Genomic DNA, 20,037 nt, shown 5'->3' with positions numbered 1-20,037 from the left:
CTGATAATGTGTTCATTTTTTTTGTCTGGTTGTATGGTTCGATGTACGACATTAGAAAAGTCCATGCGCCCTATAGGCGTCAAATGTTTATAAGAACATTAAACCCACAAGGATCCGGAATTGAAAATCTAAAGCACGACTTTGGAAAATATCAATGCACTTTTCGCATAAAAAGTTTGTGTGATGTTTATGCCCATAAAGTTTCAGAATTGAAAACCATGCGCTCCGTAGATTCCCATTTAAGATTAACCGGTGAAGAACGGCCCAATTTTGAAAAGTGGTTAACAAAGCAAGTGGTGCTGGTAGAATCTAAACTGCACTTTAAAGGCCTGTACTGCAAGTTTATTTTGCTACTGTTTCAAACGGGTCCCTGAGGCAGAACCATAGAGAACCCAATCAAGGATAAATCCATTCGTTCCAAAAAGCACACGAGAGAGAGAATTTACTTGAATGAAGGCAGAGAGGTCGGCCTGAGCTAATGCTCTGTAGCCTGCTACTCTGCACAGGGGCAGGGGAAACGGGGACATAAAGGTGTGATCAGGAATGATGATGACATAGAAAGAGGGGGGGGGGGGGGTGGACATTTACTATAACTAGTGTGAAAAGAAACATAAACACGCAATGGAAATTCACAGCCAGAAACAAATACATTTAGAGCTAAAGTGGTACCAACACCACGTGAGTTAGGGCACACCACGAGTGTAAACACGCGCAACAGTTCGACGTGGATGGGCCGCGACGAATCGACGTCTCGCCAAATTATGTCGGCGGGGTGGACCGACGTACCGGCGACCAGAGCGACCGGCTGAGGGGATGCAGGCGGCTTGGTGGCACGTACGTACAGATGGAAGTTACGTTCTGGCCAGGCAGCTGGGCGCAAACTCGGGCTTGCAGCCCGACTGCCCGTGCTCTGCCCACGGACATAGGAGTCCCCGAACTCCGTCGTTCTATCAGCGCTCCACGCTTTTCGTACGCTCTGGCCCTTTGGTTTCTCCCGGATCGGTGACCGTCGGAGCCCCGTGTTCACCGGCGATTGGCCTCCATAGGTTCTCCCGGTTGGATCGCTTTCCTTTTATTTCATCTTCTTGCGCCCCGCGTGCTGGACGCTCTTCGACGTCTTCCACCCTGTAAGCACAGGATTAATTCACATCCGCGCGCGTATTCTTTGTTGCCCTATTCTTTTCATTTCCCAACCACGGCACTGTCTCGCGCACTGCATGCATCACACTGCCGAGCGTTTCTGTGAAGAAATGCAAGAGTTCGATATTATACCCTGAACAAACTTGTTTTAGCGGGTTAAAATAAAGGCAAAAGTTGTCGAAGTCATATATAGCCAACGTTTGTGACATGCTTGTTGCACCACTGCATGTATGGTGTTAGTGGATTCTTATGTGCTATGTTATTTTTTTCTTTCGTTTATTCTTTTATTCACGTGAGCTACGGCTGCAGAGTGTAGATCCGCGCATGAAAAATCCGCAATGCTAGAGCCTGAGCTCCTTCGGCTGGCACTGTATATAGCGTTGCCTTCGAGAAAAATATTGTCAATCGCCTAGGAAATAAGCTCTTTGTATAAGTTTTCGGGAAAGAAGAAATCTTCGATATAAATTTGATAGGACCGTCATAAGTATACAAGATAGGGAACGGGAACGGACAAACGGAAACACTGCAGAAGGCGCCTGGATACCGTCGAAACTGCAGGAGACGACAGGCGTGAGTTCGTGCCCTGGGGCGTTACGCGAGCGGCGTTCGCAGCGCCCCTCTAGGTCGTTCTCAGGGCTAATAACGCACGAAAACGAAAGGCGGAACGGGAACAGACACGACCAATCGCAACAAGCAATACAGTTTTGTTCACTGTTTCCTCTACTGAGCTGGTGCTTTGGCTTGGCATAGTTATAGACCCTTCAATATATTCACCTTCTGTAAGCGTAGGCGCTTAGCCCAGTCGGTCAGACACTCAGTTTGCGAGTGTGGGGTCGTAGGTGAAAAACTCACAACTGCCAACGTTTTAAAGCGAAAGCGTTACTAACCACGTGGTGCCGAGTTTCACCGTCGCCAGCAATTTGACCTTCATTTGACCGCAGCTGCGCGTAGCCTTGGCAACGCATCACAGCTTGATGCGTGCGCTCTCCGCAGCTGGGTCACTGCCTGACCATGTATACGCGACTCGCCGCGAGCCTGGCAAAGCGGGAGTCGCACGGTCCGATGCGGCGTCTGACGCGCCGGAACAGCAGCCGGAATTGAGGTGTTTTGCCGTGCCGAAGCGCCGGTTCGTCCACTTGCGACAAACCGGGCAGGTTTTCATGCCCCGATCCGTCCGACAACCGCACCGTCGTTTGGCCGCAGCCAATGACAGCGCGACTGGCATGTGACGTTCTCTGACGTTCCCTCCACAGAGGCGCAGCCGGCGGGCCGGTTTCTCGAGGTCTTTTTTTTTTATATATCCTTGCCGGATGCAGTTTGTTTCTGACACGAAATAGTAACCAGTTCAGTAAAGTTATCTCGAACATGTGCCTGTTCTGCAAAGCAGCGCCTAGTACACTAGTACTAAACTACTGGCGAGATCGGGAGCCGCGATGCGAGGGCATTTCGCAGGCAGACAGCACACACCGACCGCCTGAGCGAGGCTGAGGCTGCTCGCTTTGCTTGCACGTTTGCCCTTCGCAACGACTGCGTCGAGTAAAGCAATTGTATTGAATTACGTACGACCTAAGTGTGCAGTGTTAATCGTTTTGGCAAAAATAAGCGCTCTTCGACGAGCTCGGGCTGGATCGCAAGCGCCGTCGGCCGCGGCGTTTGCCGAGCTAGACCTACCGGCCCTATCGCTGTCAGCGGAGCCGTTAGTGGACAACGCGCCGTCGTGAAGTGTTCTGTCACTCGCAGGGGCATAATTTTATTGAGTGTTCGCGTATAGCGGAGCAGTGTTGTGGAGAATTCTTTATATTGGGTTTCTCGACGTGGATATGAAGTCTTCCGAGCGTTCAAGCCGGGGCGCTGAATCTGGGCGGAGCTTACGCGCCGCTCGCTCGTCCGGATGCACGCACCGCGTGTGCCCCGAATCAACCCTAACCTACCCGAATCGCCGCATGCCGCCTGCCGGATCTTGGCCATGAATGGCCATGCCCTCTCACGGGTTGCAGAATCAATCGTCTTTACTTTCTTTAGATCATTATCATCAGACCATGGATGAGAGCGAGGGCTGGCCGTCTTCTCTGTGCGTTGCGCGGGAGCGGGGCTTTGGAGCCGTCGTCGCCAAGCAGCGTCTGATCACCCCGAGGATATCGCCCCGCGAGCTGCTTCACTGGAGAGGGTCCAGAATGCAACATGCGTCACACCGTTGAGATCAATGTAGCCCACGTGTCCGCGCCCTGACCGTTTGTGCTTCGACGCTGCGCATGTTCGCGGCGTCTCTTTGCATGCGCTTGAGCTTTCCCTGTGGCACAGCAAGTGTCGCACCGTCGAACGATGCGTGGTCTAATCAGTCATGTCTAACCACCGAGCTAGGCACAGCCGTCATACGTGACTTAACGATGACTGTATACCTAAGTATAATTACAGCTAAATCAAAGGTTAACCAAGTGAAACCAAGACTTTACCAGGCTAAACCAAGCTTTCGCTGTGCATATCCAGGGTTGCTTTGCATATCCAGCTGTTCTCGTCTCTACGGGAAGAAGCCCGCACTCGGGCCATTGGAATATTCTCAAGACGGAGGAAACAAACTGGGCTACCGCCATCCGGAAGGCAAGCCATAAGGAGCCTGCGCGGAAACCACGATATTGTGGTTCTGCCTGTCGATAAAGGGAAAGCAACTGTGCTACTAGATAGATTCCGACTATGCCTATGCACACAGGCCGGTACCTTGATTCCATTTCTAATCATCCCGTGGCTCACAAGAAATCGGTTGCTTCGTCACTGTTGACGCGTGCTATGCGGATCTGCACTGAGAAAGACCGCCTGCCATCCGAGCTCAAGATGGTACGGTGGGAACTTTCCAAAAATGGCTACCCCGACCATTTTGGGGCAATAACTGAAAAGAAAGTTTTGCAGCCAGTAACAGCTAATCCGAAGGTTTTTTCCGCCAACGCAGGCATTCCGTATGTTGGCAGGATAAGCGAAGCTTTGTCCCGCGTGTTTGCGAAGTACAACTTGCACATTGGGCACGTGCCAAACTCCAAGCAAAGGAACATGTTTGTGAACGTTAAGGGCCGCCTATACCAGATATCAAGTTCCCTGGCGTTGTCTACCGGATTCCTTGCGGCGGTTGCAGTCAGGCCTATATCGGCGAAACTGGCAACTTCACACGGCGACTCAAGGAGCACGAGCGCAACGTCAGAAATGGATATCGCTGCGCTTGCTGAGCGTGCGCATACGTCCGGACATCACATTGATTGGGACAACGCGGGAATCGCTTCTCGGCCTTTTGGCTAAGATCAAAGTGTAGCCAAACAATGAAATCTGACAACGCGGCTTCTTCTTGAGTCATTCTTCATCCAGTCGACAACCGGGACCATGAACCGAGCAGCACTATCGAAGCATGCCAATCATACACAATCAGTCATTACGTGACAAACTTAGCCTTTAATATGCCACTATACTCGTCTTTTCTGCCTCATTGTGAACAAGGAACCCGTACGGGTTCCGAAACGCCCTTTTTTTTTCGTTTGACTTGGTCAGTGGCTGCAATCCTTTTTTCACTTCAATGCCTGACCAGACGAATTTTCGTCGAAACCTTGACTACTATATATCCAGGGTTAGCTGAGCTAAGCCTAAGCCAATGTTTTTCCTTTCGAATTCATTTTTTTATACATTAATTTCTTTATAGCGATTCGTATTACGTGACAGGCGGACGGACGGACGGGTTTCCTCGTTGGGTAGACATGGAAATGCCTAGCATTTAAACGTTAAATTGCGTGCCCGATGGCGGGGTCGAATTTCGGTCTGCCCGTACAGCAGCCTGCTGCTTCAGCCACAATCGGGCGGATGTCTCTGTCGTGCCATCCGAGGTGGTCGCCGCGTGCATCACGCTGAGTTACGCCAAAGACGTAGGAGTGAAACGGGCAAGCTTTTAGCGTTTGATTAATCGCTTCGTATAAATTCCCAGATGTGCGTTGATTCTGCAAAAAAATAATAATAATAATAATAATAATTCACTAGCAGACTCTGCTTCAAGAAAGCAGCTTCAAACAAAACCGTGAAACTAGTGAAAGAAGCTCCACTCCGTTCACAGAAGAGGCGACCACTCGTCTTCGGTTCACTGCAATGGGTATTCAGTCGTACGGCTCGGCATTCAATTGACGATGGCGCATATGCGGGATAGTTGAGGTGCAACCATTCAAAGCAATGCAAAATGAGAACTAAAAAATCGTCTTTTTTGTTTTTTGACGCTTGGTCCCGCGCTGAATGTTTGCAATGAGAGTGACTCGCCTATTTCTTATCTTTATTAGCTTTTGGAGGTAACATTGAAGAGTGTGTGTGTGTGTGTGTGTGTGTGTGTGTGTGTGTGTGTGTGTGTGTGTGTGTGTGTGTGTGTGTGTGTGTGTGTGTGTGTGTGTGTGTGTGTGTGTGTGTGTGTGTCGGAACAATGCACGCGTGCTTCCGTTACTAATTATACCATGCACAGGATGAGAGCCTTTCTGACTGGCGCTGTAGCTGAAAATCGAAATATAAGGCAAACAAATTCGGCTGAGCTGAGAAAGCAACTTGCTGACTTCGAGAAGATATACGCTGAAATTTAATGACAGCACGCTATACTATACGGCTATAACTGCACGAACTGATGCTAGTTTCAAAATTATTTCCAAGTGGATGTGCCTTCTGAGATCACTGGCTACTTCAGTTCATGCATTCCAATAAGCGCGCTAAAGTAGTTAGTTGAAAAGTTAATTAGTGAAATTCCGTTGATTAGTCAGTTATGCATATTTTATTTCCTGTGTAAGTCTTCCGAGCATAATCCATGGAGCTTATACAGTGCATGGCTATGGCGTAGCGCTGCTGCAGAGGTTGCGGGCGGCACAGCTGTGGCTGCGGCGGCCACACTTCGATCAGGGCAAATACAAGACGCTCGTGTATTCAGATTTAGGTGTGCGTTAAAGAACCTCACGTGGTCGAAACTAATCCGGGGTCCCCTACTACGGCGTGCCACATAATCAGATTGTGATTTCGACACCTAAAAACCGCGAATTCAATTATTTTTAAAACTGACGCTGTACTCTCAAACCCTTGTGTGCAAGCGGGCTCATGAAAAGCAGATGAACTGATGAAAAAAAAAAAGTGTTTGGAACGTGTCGCACACATATTGAGGCAATCTTTATTGGTCCTTTGCTGGAAATCTGTGCTAATTAAAGTGTTCTAGGGAAATGCACTGAACGGTCTGAATGTTTGGTATTGTTGCAAGTCTGTCGTTATGTGGCGGGCTCACATCTTTCATTGTTCCTGGCAATGCTTTACTTCAGAAATGGCCGGGTGGGTGCTTTCCTATGCTAGACACGTAACATCACATATAATGTGCCCGTGGAGAGTTCGTGCACGGGTTTTTTTAAGCTTGAGAGCGGTAACTGGACAATCGAAAGTCTGTCCACTGCTGCCGCTTGCGAGGCGTCCGCGACGTAGCCGTTGGCTGCGCGGTTGACGCCAGCAGGTGATGCGCTCGCCTGGCGGCGGTTCGTGTCAGCGACGAGAGCGGGCACGGCTCGGTGCGCACTTCCTTCGCGGCACATTTGAGAGCCCTGCAATCGCGGCGCGCAAGCGTGTTTTTGTCTGTTTTTGTTGTTCGTACTTCGCGGGATATCTTAGGACGCAGAAAAAATGATAATGTACCAGGTTAGGAACTAGAAGCCGCTGAATTAATGTTTCCTAGAACGCTTCACAAATCTCTCATTAGAAGTGAATACTTGCCAAGTTGGTTAATTGCGAGGTTAGCTGAAATGCAACGCGACTAGTGCGGCACTTCGGGCTGCGCGGGCTTTCTTTGAGGCTTGGAAAAAAAAAAGAGAGAACATTTATCTGGCATGTATGAATTGAGTAACAGAAAGCTGGATGAGGAATTTTTCAGGATGTTCTATAATATTTTCTATTTGACACTTTTGCTCGTTATATTATATTTAAGGGAGTTAATTAATAACTAATTATGTAACAAGCGAAATACAAATAAATAGGCTTATTTGCTTCAAGCGATGGCTAACATTACCTTGCTTGGTTCTGTCCAGCTGCGCGGCACTTGCATAATTTTAAGATTTGGCACAAGGTACGTCGTGGTGTTGCAGTCTGTGACGAGACGTGCCCTTCAGTTCTCCGTATACTTCTATCAGAATCGTGCCCCCATAAAGACGACGAACGACATCCTTTTGACGGTTCCTTTTGAGGGCAAGCTTCCTGCTGTCGCTTCCGCATTTGTGGAGGACATTGCAGGTTCGAACCGCCCGCCAACCGCTGACGAATCTCTAGGGAAAAACGTCAGGGGAACGCCTGGCCGCGTCTAGGTACCGCGTCATTTAGCGATACGGCCAAGCGCTCCCCACGTTCCCTATCGCGGTGTGCGTCCGCAAGCGGCAAAGCCACATGCATCTCAAGCCGACGCACTAGTACGCTCAAAATTGAAACTTACAAGCTGTCGCGCCACCTTGCAATAAAATAAAAAGACAAGTGTTTGCTTTCTAATGAAATTCTAAACGCGCACTTTCTGTTAGGTGTTACGCATAGACGGCAGTAACGTCGGCTAATTGGCAAGAACATGTGACAAAGAGTGTTCGAATATTAAGCGGCGCCCCACTGATGTCATCGAACGACTCTGCCAGTCAGCGCCGCGAGCAGCCGACGCACCCCTGTTGCCGTCAGCAACGCCCGCTGTTCCATCAGCGTAGAAGGGAGGAGATCATCTATTCGAGGGGGCTTGCTCCATCGGGACACTTTGCGGGCCGCGCTTTTCGCGTGTGGTGGTGGTAAGACGAGGCTGCTCGGCCGAATTACACATGTGCTGAAACTCCGAGCGGCCCTGCGAGTAACCGCGGAGCCGCGGTGACCGCAAGGGAAGCGAGGCTGGAGGCTGCAATTCTCACGAGCGGTAGCGACGACGACGTTGTGGTGCTGTACAAGCGAGTGCCGCCGGCGAGGCTGGTCAACGGTGACGGCATGGCTGGCGCCGGCATGTCCGAAGACGTCCGAGAGCCGCCGGACAGGCGCCTCATCGAGCGGGAGGCGAGTGCCACACTTACATATGCGTATATGCGTGCATCGTTGCCGTGTACTAAAGGGCCAGAAGATCGCGCTTCTCCGCTGTCTTATACCGGCGCGTTATTGTACAAGCGTCGTCTGCTACACACAGTTTACGAGATACTCAGTTTAGATAAGTGCATACTATGGCAGAGTACATTTCTTAAGCCGTTGTATTTTTCATCCGTATGAGTAATAAGCATGCACAATACAGAAAATTCGTCGGCCATAAGTCTTCCTGGGTATCTATAGTACAGATTAGGAATTAAATTTGCTCTGTTTTGTGGCGGCCGAGAGCAAGTGTACGCGCCATAAAACCACGAGCCGTGCAACGTCACCGTGGTGCTCGGTGCAGATGGACGCATAAAGCAATATAAGTGTGCTGCGGCTAGCCCAGCAGGACATTCAACCTAAGAGCCAAACACGCACATGCGCCAATTTAAAGTTGTGTATTCGCCGCCGGTGTAATTTCCGTGACGATCGACGTGCGCGTGAGGACAACGCGTTTGCGGTACATATCCTCCGAAGCTGGGCCGTCATTCGCAGCCTTCCGCGTAATCCAATTAGCAACTCACGTGGCGCTGTGTTACACACGGTCGCCTGCAAGTAGTGTGGCTGTAAATGCGTGCTCACAGAGCAAGTGTCGTCTGCAAAGTGCTTCGCAGAAGACCGCTTGCCACGTGCGAGTGAACTTATGAACAACGTTCATTTAGCTCTGATCGGGATCCAATTTATGCTTATTTGCAGCGTCTCCTATAGCTCCTGTCCTCTTTGCCTGCACTCTTCTTTATTTCGTTTCGCACAAGGAGCCTCGTGTGTAAGCTTACCGCAGTTTCTCGGCTCGCTTGTTCATTCAGAGTTGAATAGAGAATGTTTCCTTCCCCGATGCCACACGTTCCAGAGTGGTGTCCTTCCTATGTCATTAAGTTACACGCTCACGCACATTCGTCACCTTGTAAAATGTTCAATAAATGAATAAACAAGTCTCGATCCACTCAGATTAGAAGAGGCTTCCGGGAATGTCTGCTGGTGTGCGAGCCAAGTATCTTCGGCCGGCCTAACCCGGTCCGGCGGGTTTCTGCTCTCCAGTTCTCTCTTTCCCGTTTATTGTTGTTCCTATTTTCTTTCCCTCCTGCAATGAACGCGAGAAGTGCAACCGCTTCGTTGATTTGGCCTCGCGCCCGCTGCTTCAATTACGCGTGCTCTATGAAAAGCAAGACGGCGGCGCACACAGTCTTGGCTCTGTTCGCAGGTGCGCGTGCGTGTGTGCACGCGTTGCCACGCGACAGCGTATACACGGTACAGCATGTACACTTTCGTGAGCACTCCGAGCCGAGTTTGCAGGCGGAGACTGGCCGCATTTCCCGAACGAGAAACTTGCATGGTCTTTGATAAACTTAGCTTACGCGACTGATAGCTAGGCATATATAGTTGTGCGACTGCCATGTTACGAGGTGCGTTCAAAAAGTGTCAATCCTTTGGCCTGCAGGAATGCATTTGTTGATTAGGAGGCACAAGACCCTAATCCCTTTCAAGGTAGTCTCCTTGGTAATGCACACACCTCTCCCATCGTGCCCGCCATTGTTGGAAACACTCCTGTAACGCGTCTTTCGGAATGGTCATGAGTCTGACCGTCACATTCCGCATGTCTTCTCTTGACTTAGATCGGATTCCTTTCAGCGGCATTTTCAGTTTGGGAAATAACCAAAAGTCACAGGGAGCCATGTTGGGGGAGCAGAGGAGGGAGGCTGACGAACTACAGAATGTTGTGTTTGGCGGAGAAAGTCTGAATGTGTATATCGGGCGGGTGCGTTATCAGATGGAGCGGCCTAGTTTTTGCCGCCCACAGATCCGGTCGTTTGCGCCGCATAGCATCACGAAGGCGACGAATGACCTCCTGGTAGTATTACTTTGTGATGGTTTGGCCTTGTGGTGCGTACTCATGATGCACCACCCCACGGCAGTCGAAGAAAACAATCAACGTGCACTTGACATTGCTGCGGACCTGCCGTGCTTTCTTTCTTTCTTTTTGGCCTCGGGGATGTCAGATGTTTCCGCTGTGATGACTACATCTTGGTTTCTAGGTCGTACCCATAAATCCACGACTCATCGCCTATGACCACAGTGTTCAGAAAATTGGGCTTAGTGCTTGCATTGTCCGACAGGTCCTGTGCGAGTTCTATACGGAGGTGCTTCTGCTCCATTGTTAGCGTTTTCGGAACCGATTTCGCGGGCACGCTCCTCGTGACAAAAACCTCTGTCAAAATTGAATTTACTAATCCAATGCTTACCCCTATCTCGTTCGCAAGTTCTCGGACTGCGATGCGACGGTCCTCCGCGACCAAAGTCCGCACTTTCTCAATGACATTCTCGTTTTGGCTTCTTGGGGGCCTGTCTGAACGCGGTTTGCTGTCCCCCTGGTGTGCGGCCATCTTTGAAGCGGTTGTGCCACTTTTTTTTTTTGCTTCTTTATCTGTGAGGTACTCATGCCATCGTCCCCGAAAGCCTGTTGAATCTCGCCTATGGCTTCCTCTTGTACATCGCCAAGATTTTGTCAAGATTTGATGCAAAAGCGCTGCTCGTGCTGTCCCGTCATTTTACAGCCTACTGGAATCCGGCAAGCGTTCACTATGCGTGTGCTCACTCATAGGCCGACGGCCAGCAACTGACGCTTTCTGCAGGCGGAAAAATAATACCGCATGCGCCCGAGTGTCCCCTCCGTACCTCCACCGAAGGAGGCCTCCCGCACTTCATTGATTTACGCAGGAAGGAAGGAGGTTCGATACTTTTTGAACACACCTGACATGTAGGCGTGGGTGGGTGCACGTACAGGGCCGCCGATCGATTGTACTGAAGTCGTAGACTGTTCCTTGTAATAGCGGCACATGTAAACGCATTGTTCGGAGTTCTTCCGATAATTGATCTACTGCGTTCGCTGCTTTTGTGTGTGTGCGTGTGCGTGTGCGTGTGCGTGCGTGCGTGCGTGCGTGTGTGTGTGTGTGTGTGTAGCGTTTTTGGTTTTAGAAGCAATAAATATTAACGCCAGCAACATATAAAGCAACCTATGTCCCTTTATCCAAATGTCAACCTTACCGTATAAAGAAAAGTGCGATTCCAAATGTAAAGAGGAACGCATGGAAGTGAAGCGGGACACAAGAAGATGGAGTGATCCACATTGGTCTTAACATGTTCGATATCGCTATACTCGCTGGAGCCGACTTTTCCGCGATTGTCTTCGTCAGGGCTGTGCTGACGATAAGACAAGTGCCCTTCCCTTGCAGATTTGCGTTGGCGCCAACGACATCCAAGTTGGTCGATAACTTTATTCATGTTTAATATGTGTGCATCCATGGTCGGCAAACACAAATCTGGAACCACAATTGTTCAGTCATTCCAGCGACCTCGACATGTGCAGGCCTGGTATACGAGAATCGCCACCGCTGAAAACCTCCACGTGTATCGGCGCGTCAAGCGACATGCAGCGTATTTTTAGGCCTGCGCACAACGTGACTGCTTCGGCGCTGCAAGCATGTTTTCGCATAGGCGGGTCCAGTTAAGCCAATAAAGCTCGCTTAGAAAATTAACGAAGCTCTATTTGAGGTGTTCCTCTTTAGCTGCGCCATTTTTCCTTTCTTACGTTGCCTGTGGCTGACAGCACAGTTCTATCTCATAGGCTAAATTACTCGATGAGGCGGCCATTACGCCTACAAGAAATCAAGATACTTAAATGAATAATAAACGCATTTGCACTAATCAAACGTACTTAATTACGGCACATATTTCAATACGAATTGTAGCTTAGAACGACAGAAAGCTGAGCTAGTTGGTAAGGGTTCATTATGCAAGAAAGGTGAGGCGTTCAGACAGGACACGAGAAGAGAAGTGCGCCACTTTCGTGTTGTCCACTTCTCTTGTGTCCTGTCTGTACGCCTGGCCTTTTTTGCTAAAAAAAAAAATTGTAGCTAGTGAGTTTGCAGGGAAACTCAACTTGGAACGAATTCTGAAGATTGCGCCGGTGTTGAGATATGCGCCGTCAAACTTGCGATAAAAATGCACTGTTCCACTTACCTTTTTTTTTATTAAAGCTCTGTTTCATGTACTGAAGCACGAAAATAACTGTAATACCAAAGCATTTCTTCGGACACTGAAAATTAATATCTATAAACCGGTTAGTCCCGAGAATCCGTTCCAAGTATATAGGCCTTGCGAACTCACCGGCTGTCATTCGCACATTGAAATATGTACCGTAATTGCTTAAAAAGTTATTTAGTGTAATTGCGTTAATTATTCAATCGGGCATCTTGATTTCTTGTAGAAATGATGGGCTGCCTCATCGTATAAGTTAGCTCTAGGGTTAGAATCGTGCTGTATACCACAGGCAATTAAAAAAAAATTGGTGCAGCTAAAAAAGAAAGAGCAGCTGGTACATCACGAGCTAAACATGGCCGATAACGTGTCTCTCAGAATTAAGTCTAGCGTGGAGCTCTGTCTGACGTGACAACGCCATGTTAATTGCGCTGAAAAAGAAAAAAAGAAGAAAAGATGAATTCGAATACCGAACATAAAGTACGCTTGTAAGCAAGTTTAAAGCCCGGTCTGGAGTTCTTCACGCCCTGCGATTGAGGTAAAGGTTCTGCGTGGGAGTGCCTTTAAAGTCTCGAGCGCGAAGGCACCGCGTGGGATGCGGTCGAAACCGTATAGGGCGTGTACACATGCCGATCCAGGGGCGCAAGACACGTCACCAATCTGTTACGGAGTCCCTTGCATGGGCCAACTCCGGTTCACCTACTCGGATACGTGTCAAACGTGTAAATACTCCAAAAGAGAACCTTTGAAACGATTTGAATGAACTTTATTACATTTAAGAGATGTACTTTACTTTCTGACTATCGAGAAACACCTTTATATATATGTGGTATAATATTTCTCCTTCATAAAAATTGCCAGAAAATTGTAATATATCTTATTCTAAAGAGAGATACTACCAAGTTTATCGCTCCGCAACTTCGCATCAAGAACAGATATCGAGGTTGTGTAAACTGCATAGAAAACTGCAAACTGCATAAACGCCATGGCTGCCTAAATCAGACGTGTGCTGTAAATTAAAGCTTCAGTGAAACCTTTAAATCATTAGGGCAGGTTTGCGAGAGACGTATTAACAAATCAGTGATATATTTCCGAGTAGTTTAAAATATGCCAATTTTGTCCGCTTCAGAAATTCATGACAATCCTGCGATAAGGGCTGTTTCCGCTGGGCCGTTGCACATATGACGGATTACACTAATATCCCCCCCCCCTCTTTATTCTTTTTCTTTTCGATTTGGCCAGGGAAGTGAAGATTTTTTACCGGTGTTACACAGTGCATTTTCTATCGCAATTGAGCCCCATCTGGGTCGAATTTATCGATCGCGATTGGGTCGTTTGCGCAGGCTGCGGCACGGGAGCCAGTCGCGGTCGGGCTATTCGATCGCGGTCGAAAATGCACCGTATGACACCGGCGTTAGTTTCAGAAAAATAATGAATATTTATAATGTATATGCTATAGACAGCTTATTAAATTTCTCTATTCAATGTGACAATTAAAGCTCATCGATATCGGCTCAGCGGACGCGGAGAGCAGCCGTGAGGTGTAAAGCTTAGATTCAGTTTTATAGAACGTAAGCTGGCTGTCATTTACAATAAAGATCAATATTAAATCAATTTAGACAGCAAACACGTTAAATATGACAATTTCATCAGTTTTACGGGAAAATGATGATTGCCAGACTTCCGTCTACGTTAAACGCCGCGTCGACAAATCGGTGTGACGTCGCCCATGGGCCTTAACGCGTGGGGCTTCAACGTATGGGCTGTAGAGCTTGCAAGAGCGTGCTGCAGGTTTAGTCCTTGATGCCTTTAGCGTTCAACGTGATCTCTCTCTTTATTTTTTTTTTATCGATTAACAAAAAAGCAGGATACCAGCGCAAGTATACACGGCTTCATTGGAAAGCGGTGTGGCGTCGTCACGCGGCTTTCCTTCTCTGCTCACGGTATAACCGCTTTGGGGAGGCGTATGCATGATTGTCCAGTCCAGCTTCACGTATTCATATGTCCTCTTTAGAGTCCGTTTAAATCGGTGTGCCGCATGAATTGCTCGAGTGACGACAGCACGGACCGTGAGCCCTGGGTGCGCGTCACCGACACATGCGAGCACTGGCAAGCGTGCACACGTATCGGCCAGGCGGCGCCCGCCTTCGCCTCGTGCAGTGCGGGGAGACCGCGTCGGAAGCGACAAAAGTCGGCGTTCGACCTCGCCGCCGACTCCGCAGAGCTCGAGCCGGAAGTGGGCGCAATTAGGCGAGACCGCGGCCCGCCTACGGTGCGCGTCCTGTCCCCGCTCGCTGCTTGCGCGGTCGGCGACTGCGCGCGGCCCGGGCCCGCACGCGGCGTGGACCAGAAAGGGCCGAGCAGCTTTGCCAAAAGTCACGGCGATAGCTAGCTTATCCTCAGATGCGCAAAAAATGCGCACCTGAGGATCCTTTCTCATTTTTTTTCTTCCTCAACAGCATTCTTCAACCATAGCAGACTTGTAAATACTGCGTAGCACGCAATCTCTAAACGTATACAATCTGTAGCACGACTGCGTAAATTGTGCAACACGCACTGATGTGTTCTTTGAATGCGTGCGCTGACGCGCCGGCTCGACTTGTGCGCCGGAAATCACGTCCGTCGTCTAAAAGGATCGACTGCTCACCAGCAGCGGCGGTTAATTAGTAGGCACCTATGATAAATATGCAACGGGCGGGTGTACACGAGAGGCCACGTCGTGTATACGTGTGTATGACGACGTTAATGCACACCCGGCGACGAGTCAAACGCCGATAGTAGCTAAGCACCAAATAATATAAAACAAAATGCCGGTCGCACTATCCACTATCCCTTGAGCTAAATTACACTATGAGGAGACCAATTACTTCTACAAGAAATCAAAGTGCCTGATTGTATAAATAACATATTAAACTAATTAACTTTAATTAATTACTTTTCGGCACAGATTTCAATCTACGAATTGTATAGCCGGTGAGTTCGCAAGACGTGTCCACTTGGAGCGAATTATCAGGACTACACCAGTTTCGACATATTATTATTATTATTAATGTTCTAAATGTCCGACAAAATTTATTGGCGTTCCAGTTACTGTTGTGCTTTAATGCACAAAACAGCGTTTACTCAAAAAAGTAAGTAATCAGCAACAGCACATTTTTACCGCACATTTGACGTCGCATATCTCGAAACAGGCGCCATCCTCACAATTTTTTACAAGTGGATATGTCTTTCAATATTCTAGCTACAATTAATAGATTGAAATAGTACACATGAAGAAGCTAATTAGTGCAACTTTGTTAATTATTCAATTAAATATTTTGATTTCTCAGAGTGTCCAACTCATCGAGTAATTCAGCTCAAGGGTTAGAATTGTGCTATGTGCAGTAGGCAATCTTTAAATATTTGGTGCGAAAAAAAAAAAAGAAAAGAAACTATGTAGACGTCGTTGTAAAAGTCGCACATATCACCGAGTTGCCACGTAGGTTCGCACTTGCACTTCTGCGGCAAGCGAAGTTTGAATTCAACGCAGCTGTTCCCTTTCACATGCGTGCACCGACTGTGGCCGGTATTTTACATTACAGCTAAAGTTGTGCTAAAGCGTCCGCGAGTTAACGTGGACTCTCTCGACTGACCTCTTTCCTTGTATAGCTCTGGCAGCCTGCACTAATGCGTATTTTGCGTTTGTGATGCACTTGTATTTATGTATGGCACCAAAATTCACGGTCAAGAACAACGGGGTCTGCATTGAAAAAGAAAGAAAAGAAACATGACCATTGCTTCAAAATGGGATAACGAGAGAAATAATCTCTTGAACGTTGAGGAATGCGAACATGAATATGAGAGAAGCGTACTTTGCCTTGAATGGCGTAAAAGCCATGCACCAGACATGCTCTGCTAAAAAACTCGAAAAGCCGAGAAAAGAATGCATAGAGATAAAATCTAGTGATCTATGCTTTCTACGAGTAGTGAGCGTGACCGACAATTTAAAAGTTGCGCGTACGCTCACAGAACACCGAAGGTATGTGACCTGCCAGCACCGAAGAAAGCGGATGAAAAGGCCGATATAAGCACGCGATACAGATGGTAGAGCATGAAGAAAGACGCACGAATAAAAAATAAATAAGAAAGGTAATAAAATAAAACGCCACAAGCATTAACGTATGAACCCAAATTAAGGAGGCGGCCGCGCTTCCGCCAGCATTGCACATAACGGATGACATAGAAAAGTGCGGTAGAGGCGCAGACTTCCTTTTTTTCTGTTTCTCTCTTTTTTTCTTTCTCTCCTACCCTTCTTGACAGCAGCGAACAGAGCCATTGTGTTTCGGAGCGCAAACCGGCCGCGTTTGGCCGCACTTGTGCTGAACACACAGACACGGGCTTCCGCACGCGGCGCTGAGACCGCGTAGAGTTCTCGGCGGTTGGTGTCGTCCTGCGGGGGGCATCGAAACGGAGCGTGACTCATGCGGAGTTTCGAGCGTGGGCGCCGACCTGTCTGTGCGCGATGCGACGCAAATTCCCTGGAGACGCAGTGAATTCCCTGTTCTCTCCCTAGGAGACCCTCAGTCGCCTAGAAATCCCCTAGCAACTCCTCAGACAACAAACGCACGCGTTTGTCGAGGTTTCGGTTTCGGATTCGCGCCGCTTGTGCGCGATTGATCGCGGCGTATCACGTCGACCAGCGAGAGGCGTTTCAACTCGGCGATTTCGCCTACGGGACGGCCTGTAAATGATTACTTCGGAGGAATAATTTCTAGCACAAATGCAGCGGTTTAATTTGGACGGCATACCTTAACGCACGGCCTTTACGCGCGGTAATTTCTTTTTCTCCTCTTGCAGACGTGACGGGTAACCGAGCTGTATTTAAATAAGACTATGATGCATATCCTTCCATAAAGTGTCACTTGCGTCCGACACTGAATAGAAAACTCAGCAAATCAAGGAGAACGTATCAATATTTGTTGTCGTCGTTGGATGGGCATTAAAAGCTTCATCAATTCATGAAGCCTTAAGGTCAAGCATATGTAACAACGCACATCGAGGATCCCGACAGAATTATTATGCGTAATCTGGTGCTGAAATACTAAGTCTGGTACTCTGGTGCTGAAATATAAGCGCCGTACGTCCTGAAAAGGCTTATCATATCTAGAGCTTCCACTATATGGCTACTTCAACTATTATTGACTGGGGGTGTTGTCGCAGCAACCCCCAGACCCACCCACGCTTTTTTTTCTCTATTTCCTTTACACAGCAGCAAACCTTGCAAACTACGCGCTAAGAACTGTCTGCCCGTTTGCTCGGACTTTCGACGGTACCTCCAGAGCGTCGGGCGCGCAACGAGGTACTCCGCGGAGCCTGAAGGCTGTTCGAGTCGTGTTGAAGTGTGCCTTTCCCCGCAGGGCAGTCCGGAGGCACCGTACCCACCGGCCGCGCCCGAGCCGGGTTTCGTGACGCCGTCCGTCGGCCCGGGCGGCAAGCGCGTCCGGTGCATGGACATGAACCTGTACGCCACCAAGAAGAGCATCGCCCAGGGGATGATGGACATCGCGCTGCTCACGGCCAACGCGTCGCAGCTCAAGCATCTGCTGCACGAAGGGCCCGAGGCGAACCGCTTCTACGGGCTCACCGTCGCCTGTGTCGCTCTATCCATCGGGCTGCAGGTACAGTACGCGCCAACGCTCGGCCTGTAAGCGACGTTCTGCGTGCCTTTCGCTGTGCAGGCCGTTGCGTGATCACAGCTGCTGCTGAGAGGAAACTTCCATCGCATAGCGTGGTTGGTGAAAATCCCGCACTACTGGTGCGGCAATGGGTGGTGCGGAAGGGAGGCGCGTGCTCGCCTCAGCTTTGTGCTAGGAACACAATAAGTGCGCAGCTACAATTGTTCCTGCTTGCGCGATGATGGTCTCGCATGTAATTGCAGCTCCTTTATTCTTTTTTCTCGCAACGCCTATGGCCATACATGTAGAACGCCATGATAGACAAATTCTTTCGGTTTGAGCACCATTTCTAGAAAACTCGCACCTTAAACGATTTGGCAACACTGGTTGCTCTGTAGCAACCAAGTCTATCTTCCTGCTGGTACATTGAAAAAAAAAAAAATAGGGCTGCTGCTGTTTGCGACATTCGGGTGCTCCGGCCATGCATGCTTAAAACGTACCAACGTGGACTGCGCAAAAGACAGAAAGCTCATCCAGGAAATATAGCAATTTCGTGCGCGTACATGCCACGTATTCTCAAGAAGATATCAGTAGATATATATTTCAGTAACCTGTGTTGGCTCTTCGCAGCATTCATCTGTTGATTCTATTTCAATGCCGCTATTTCAATTATTCTATTTCAAGTTATAGCACTGTGCAGAACTCATCTAGCAATTCCGCTTTTAGTGTAAGTTACGATATGCTAAACCTTTTCACTCCAGTGCTTGAAGGGAAGGTTGAACCAGCCATGTTGTGGATGTACGGTCGATGGTGTACAGTGACCTGAACGTTACAATGCAGGTCATAGTGGGGATACTCCTGATATTCAACGGCCGATACAACATCAACAAGACCCACCAGCAGCGGAGAGCGGAGCTGTTCAACAATGTCATAATCATCGGGGTCTTCCTCATAACGGTCATCAACATATTTGTTTCTGCATTCAGTGGTCCAGAGTAAGCATCTCTCATTGACGCACAATAGATTTTGGTGCGCTTTTGCAGCGACATAATGATGCTGAATGCTTGTCGAGTTCATGGATGACACAACAGTTATAATCCTCTTTTTGTTAGAAATGAAACGAATGTATTACCATTAAAAAATAGTACCACTCAGATTTACAGAGGTGGAACATGTTTACAGCAGGCAACTGCACATTTGAACCATTAAACAACTGCACTAATGTATTTTAATGCTGTCTCAGGTGAACAATATTTTTTAGAGCTGATATTAACAACATTTATTCTTTTTTTTCCAGTTCTCCCAGATGGTCTGAACGCCCACGGCTACCGTGAAAATGTGTATTACAAGCATTCACTTGGCATCTTCGTCTGACATTGTCATCAATTGCTTTTTTTTTTTTTTGCTGCTGTGTATGCTGCACTAAACCTTGATAAGAGCTTTTTTAACGTTGCATACGTTGTCAAGTTTGAAGAGCTGGTGCTGTACTGCGTTCGGTAATAACCTACGGCTAGTCGTGTCTCGACTTCAAGGAACTTCTATATGCAATAAAACAGTATTGGTAACATGTGCTCCATTGTGCTATGCTTCAATACCGACCAAGAAGCACTGATTTTCAGCGTGAACTGCCGACGCTTTCACCCCTTTCGGGAAAATGACTTTTCCCCCCTAAGAGAATGTGATGAAAGAGCGGAGTACACTTCAGTCTCTTCAGCTTCCATAAATGGACTCAGATACAGCCCCCACCTTCTCTCTCCGTCTGCAGAGATTTAATTAAGGAGATATCAAACTTTATTGAGAAATTATAATTTCCCTTATCGTACTTGAGTAACTGCTACAGTGCATGTACAAATTTAAAATGCAAACAAAGTCATCCGAGCATAGCTTCTAATTTGTTCAGAAATTATATATATATAAACGAGAAGAAAGGGGGTTAACCGAGGGACCCGATATTTATTAGTCATATAATGAGAAGCCAACAAACGACACTTGGTGTCAGTGTTTGTTGGCTTCTCATTATATGACTATATATATATATATATATATATATATATATATATATATATATATATATATATATATATATATATAT

At 48.0% G+C, this 20,037-nt stretch overlaps 1 protein-coding gene across 1 annotated transcript; it reads left to right on the top strand.

Moving 5' to 3' along the window:
* The first annotated feature begins 7,775 nt into the window (after positions 1-7,775).
* On the top strand, positions 7,776-19,516 carry LOC135896430 (ninjurin-2-like). The gene is made up of 4 exons (XM_065424804.2): positions 7,776-8,190; positions 17,688-17,948; positions 18,786-18,940; positions 19,243-19,516. The coding sequence occupies exons 1-4, from the start codon at positions 8,125-8,127 to the stop codon at positions 19,277-19,279; spliced, it is 519 nt and encodes a 172-aa protein (XP_065280876.1). The 5' UTR covers positions 7,776-8,124; the 3' UTR covers positions 19,280-19,516.
* The last annotated feature ends 521 nt before the right edge of the window (positions 19,517-20,037 follow it).

The sequence above is a fragment of the Dermacentor albipictus genome, chromosome 6 (assembly GCF_038994185.2).
Source record: "Dermacentor albipictus isolate Rhodes 1998 colony chromosome 6, USDA_Dalb.pri_finalv2, whole genome shotgun sequence".
Lineage (NCBI taxonomy): Eukaryota > Metazoa > Arthropoda > Arachnida > Ixodida > Ixodidae > Dermacentor > Dermacentor albipictus.
The sequence above is the reverse complement of the archived record's forward strand: the minus strand, read 5'-3'. Positions and strand labels throughout refer to the sequence as shown.

Bases quoted from the DNA above. Each gene is read 5' to 3' on its own strand.
- LOC135896430 (XM_065424804.2), top strand. From the start codon at position 8,125: ATGGCTGGCGCCGGCATGTCCGAAGACGTCCGAGAGCCGCCGGACAGG. The intron at 17,949-18,785 runs GTACAGTACGCG...GTTACAATGCAG, and splicing joins CTCTATCCATCGGGCTGCAG to GTCATAGTGGGGATACTCCT. The intron at 18,941-19,242 runs GTAAGCATCTCT...TTTTTTTTCCAG, and splicing joins TCTGCATTCAGTGGTCCAGA to TTCTCCCAGATGGTCTGAAC.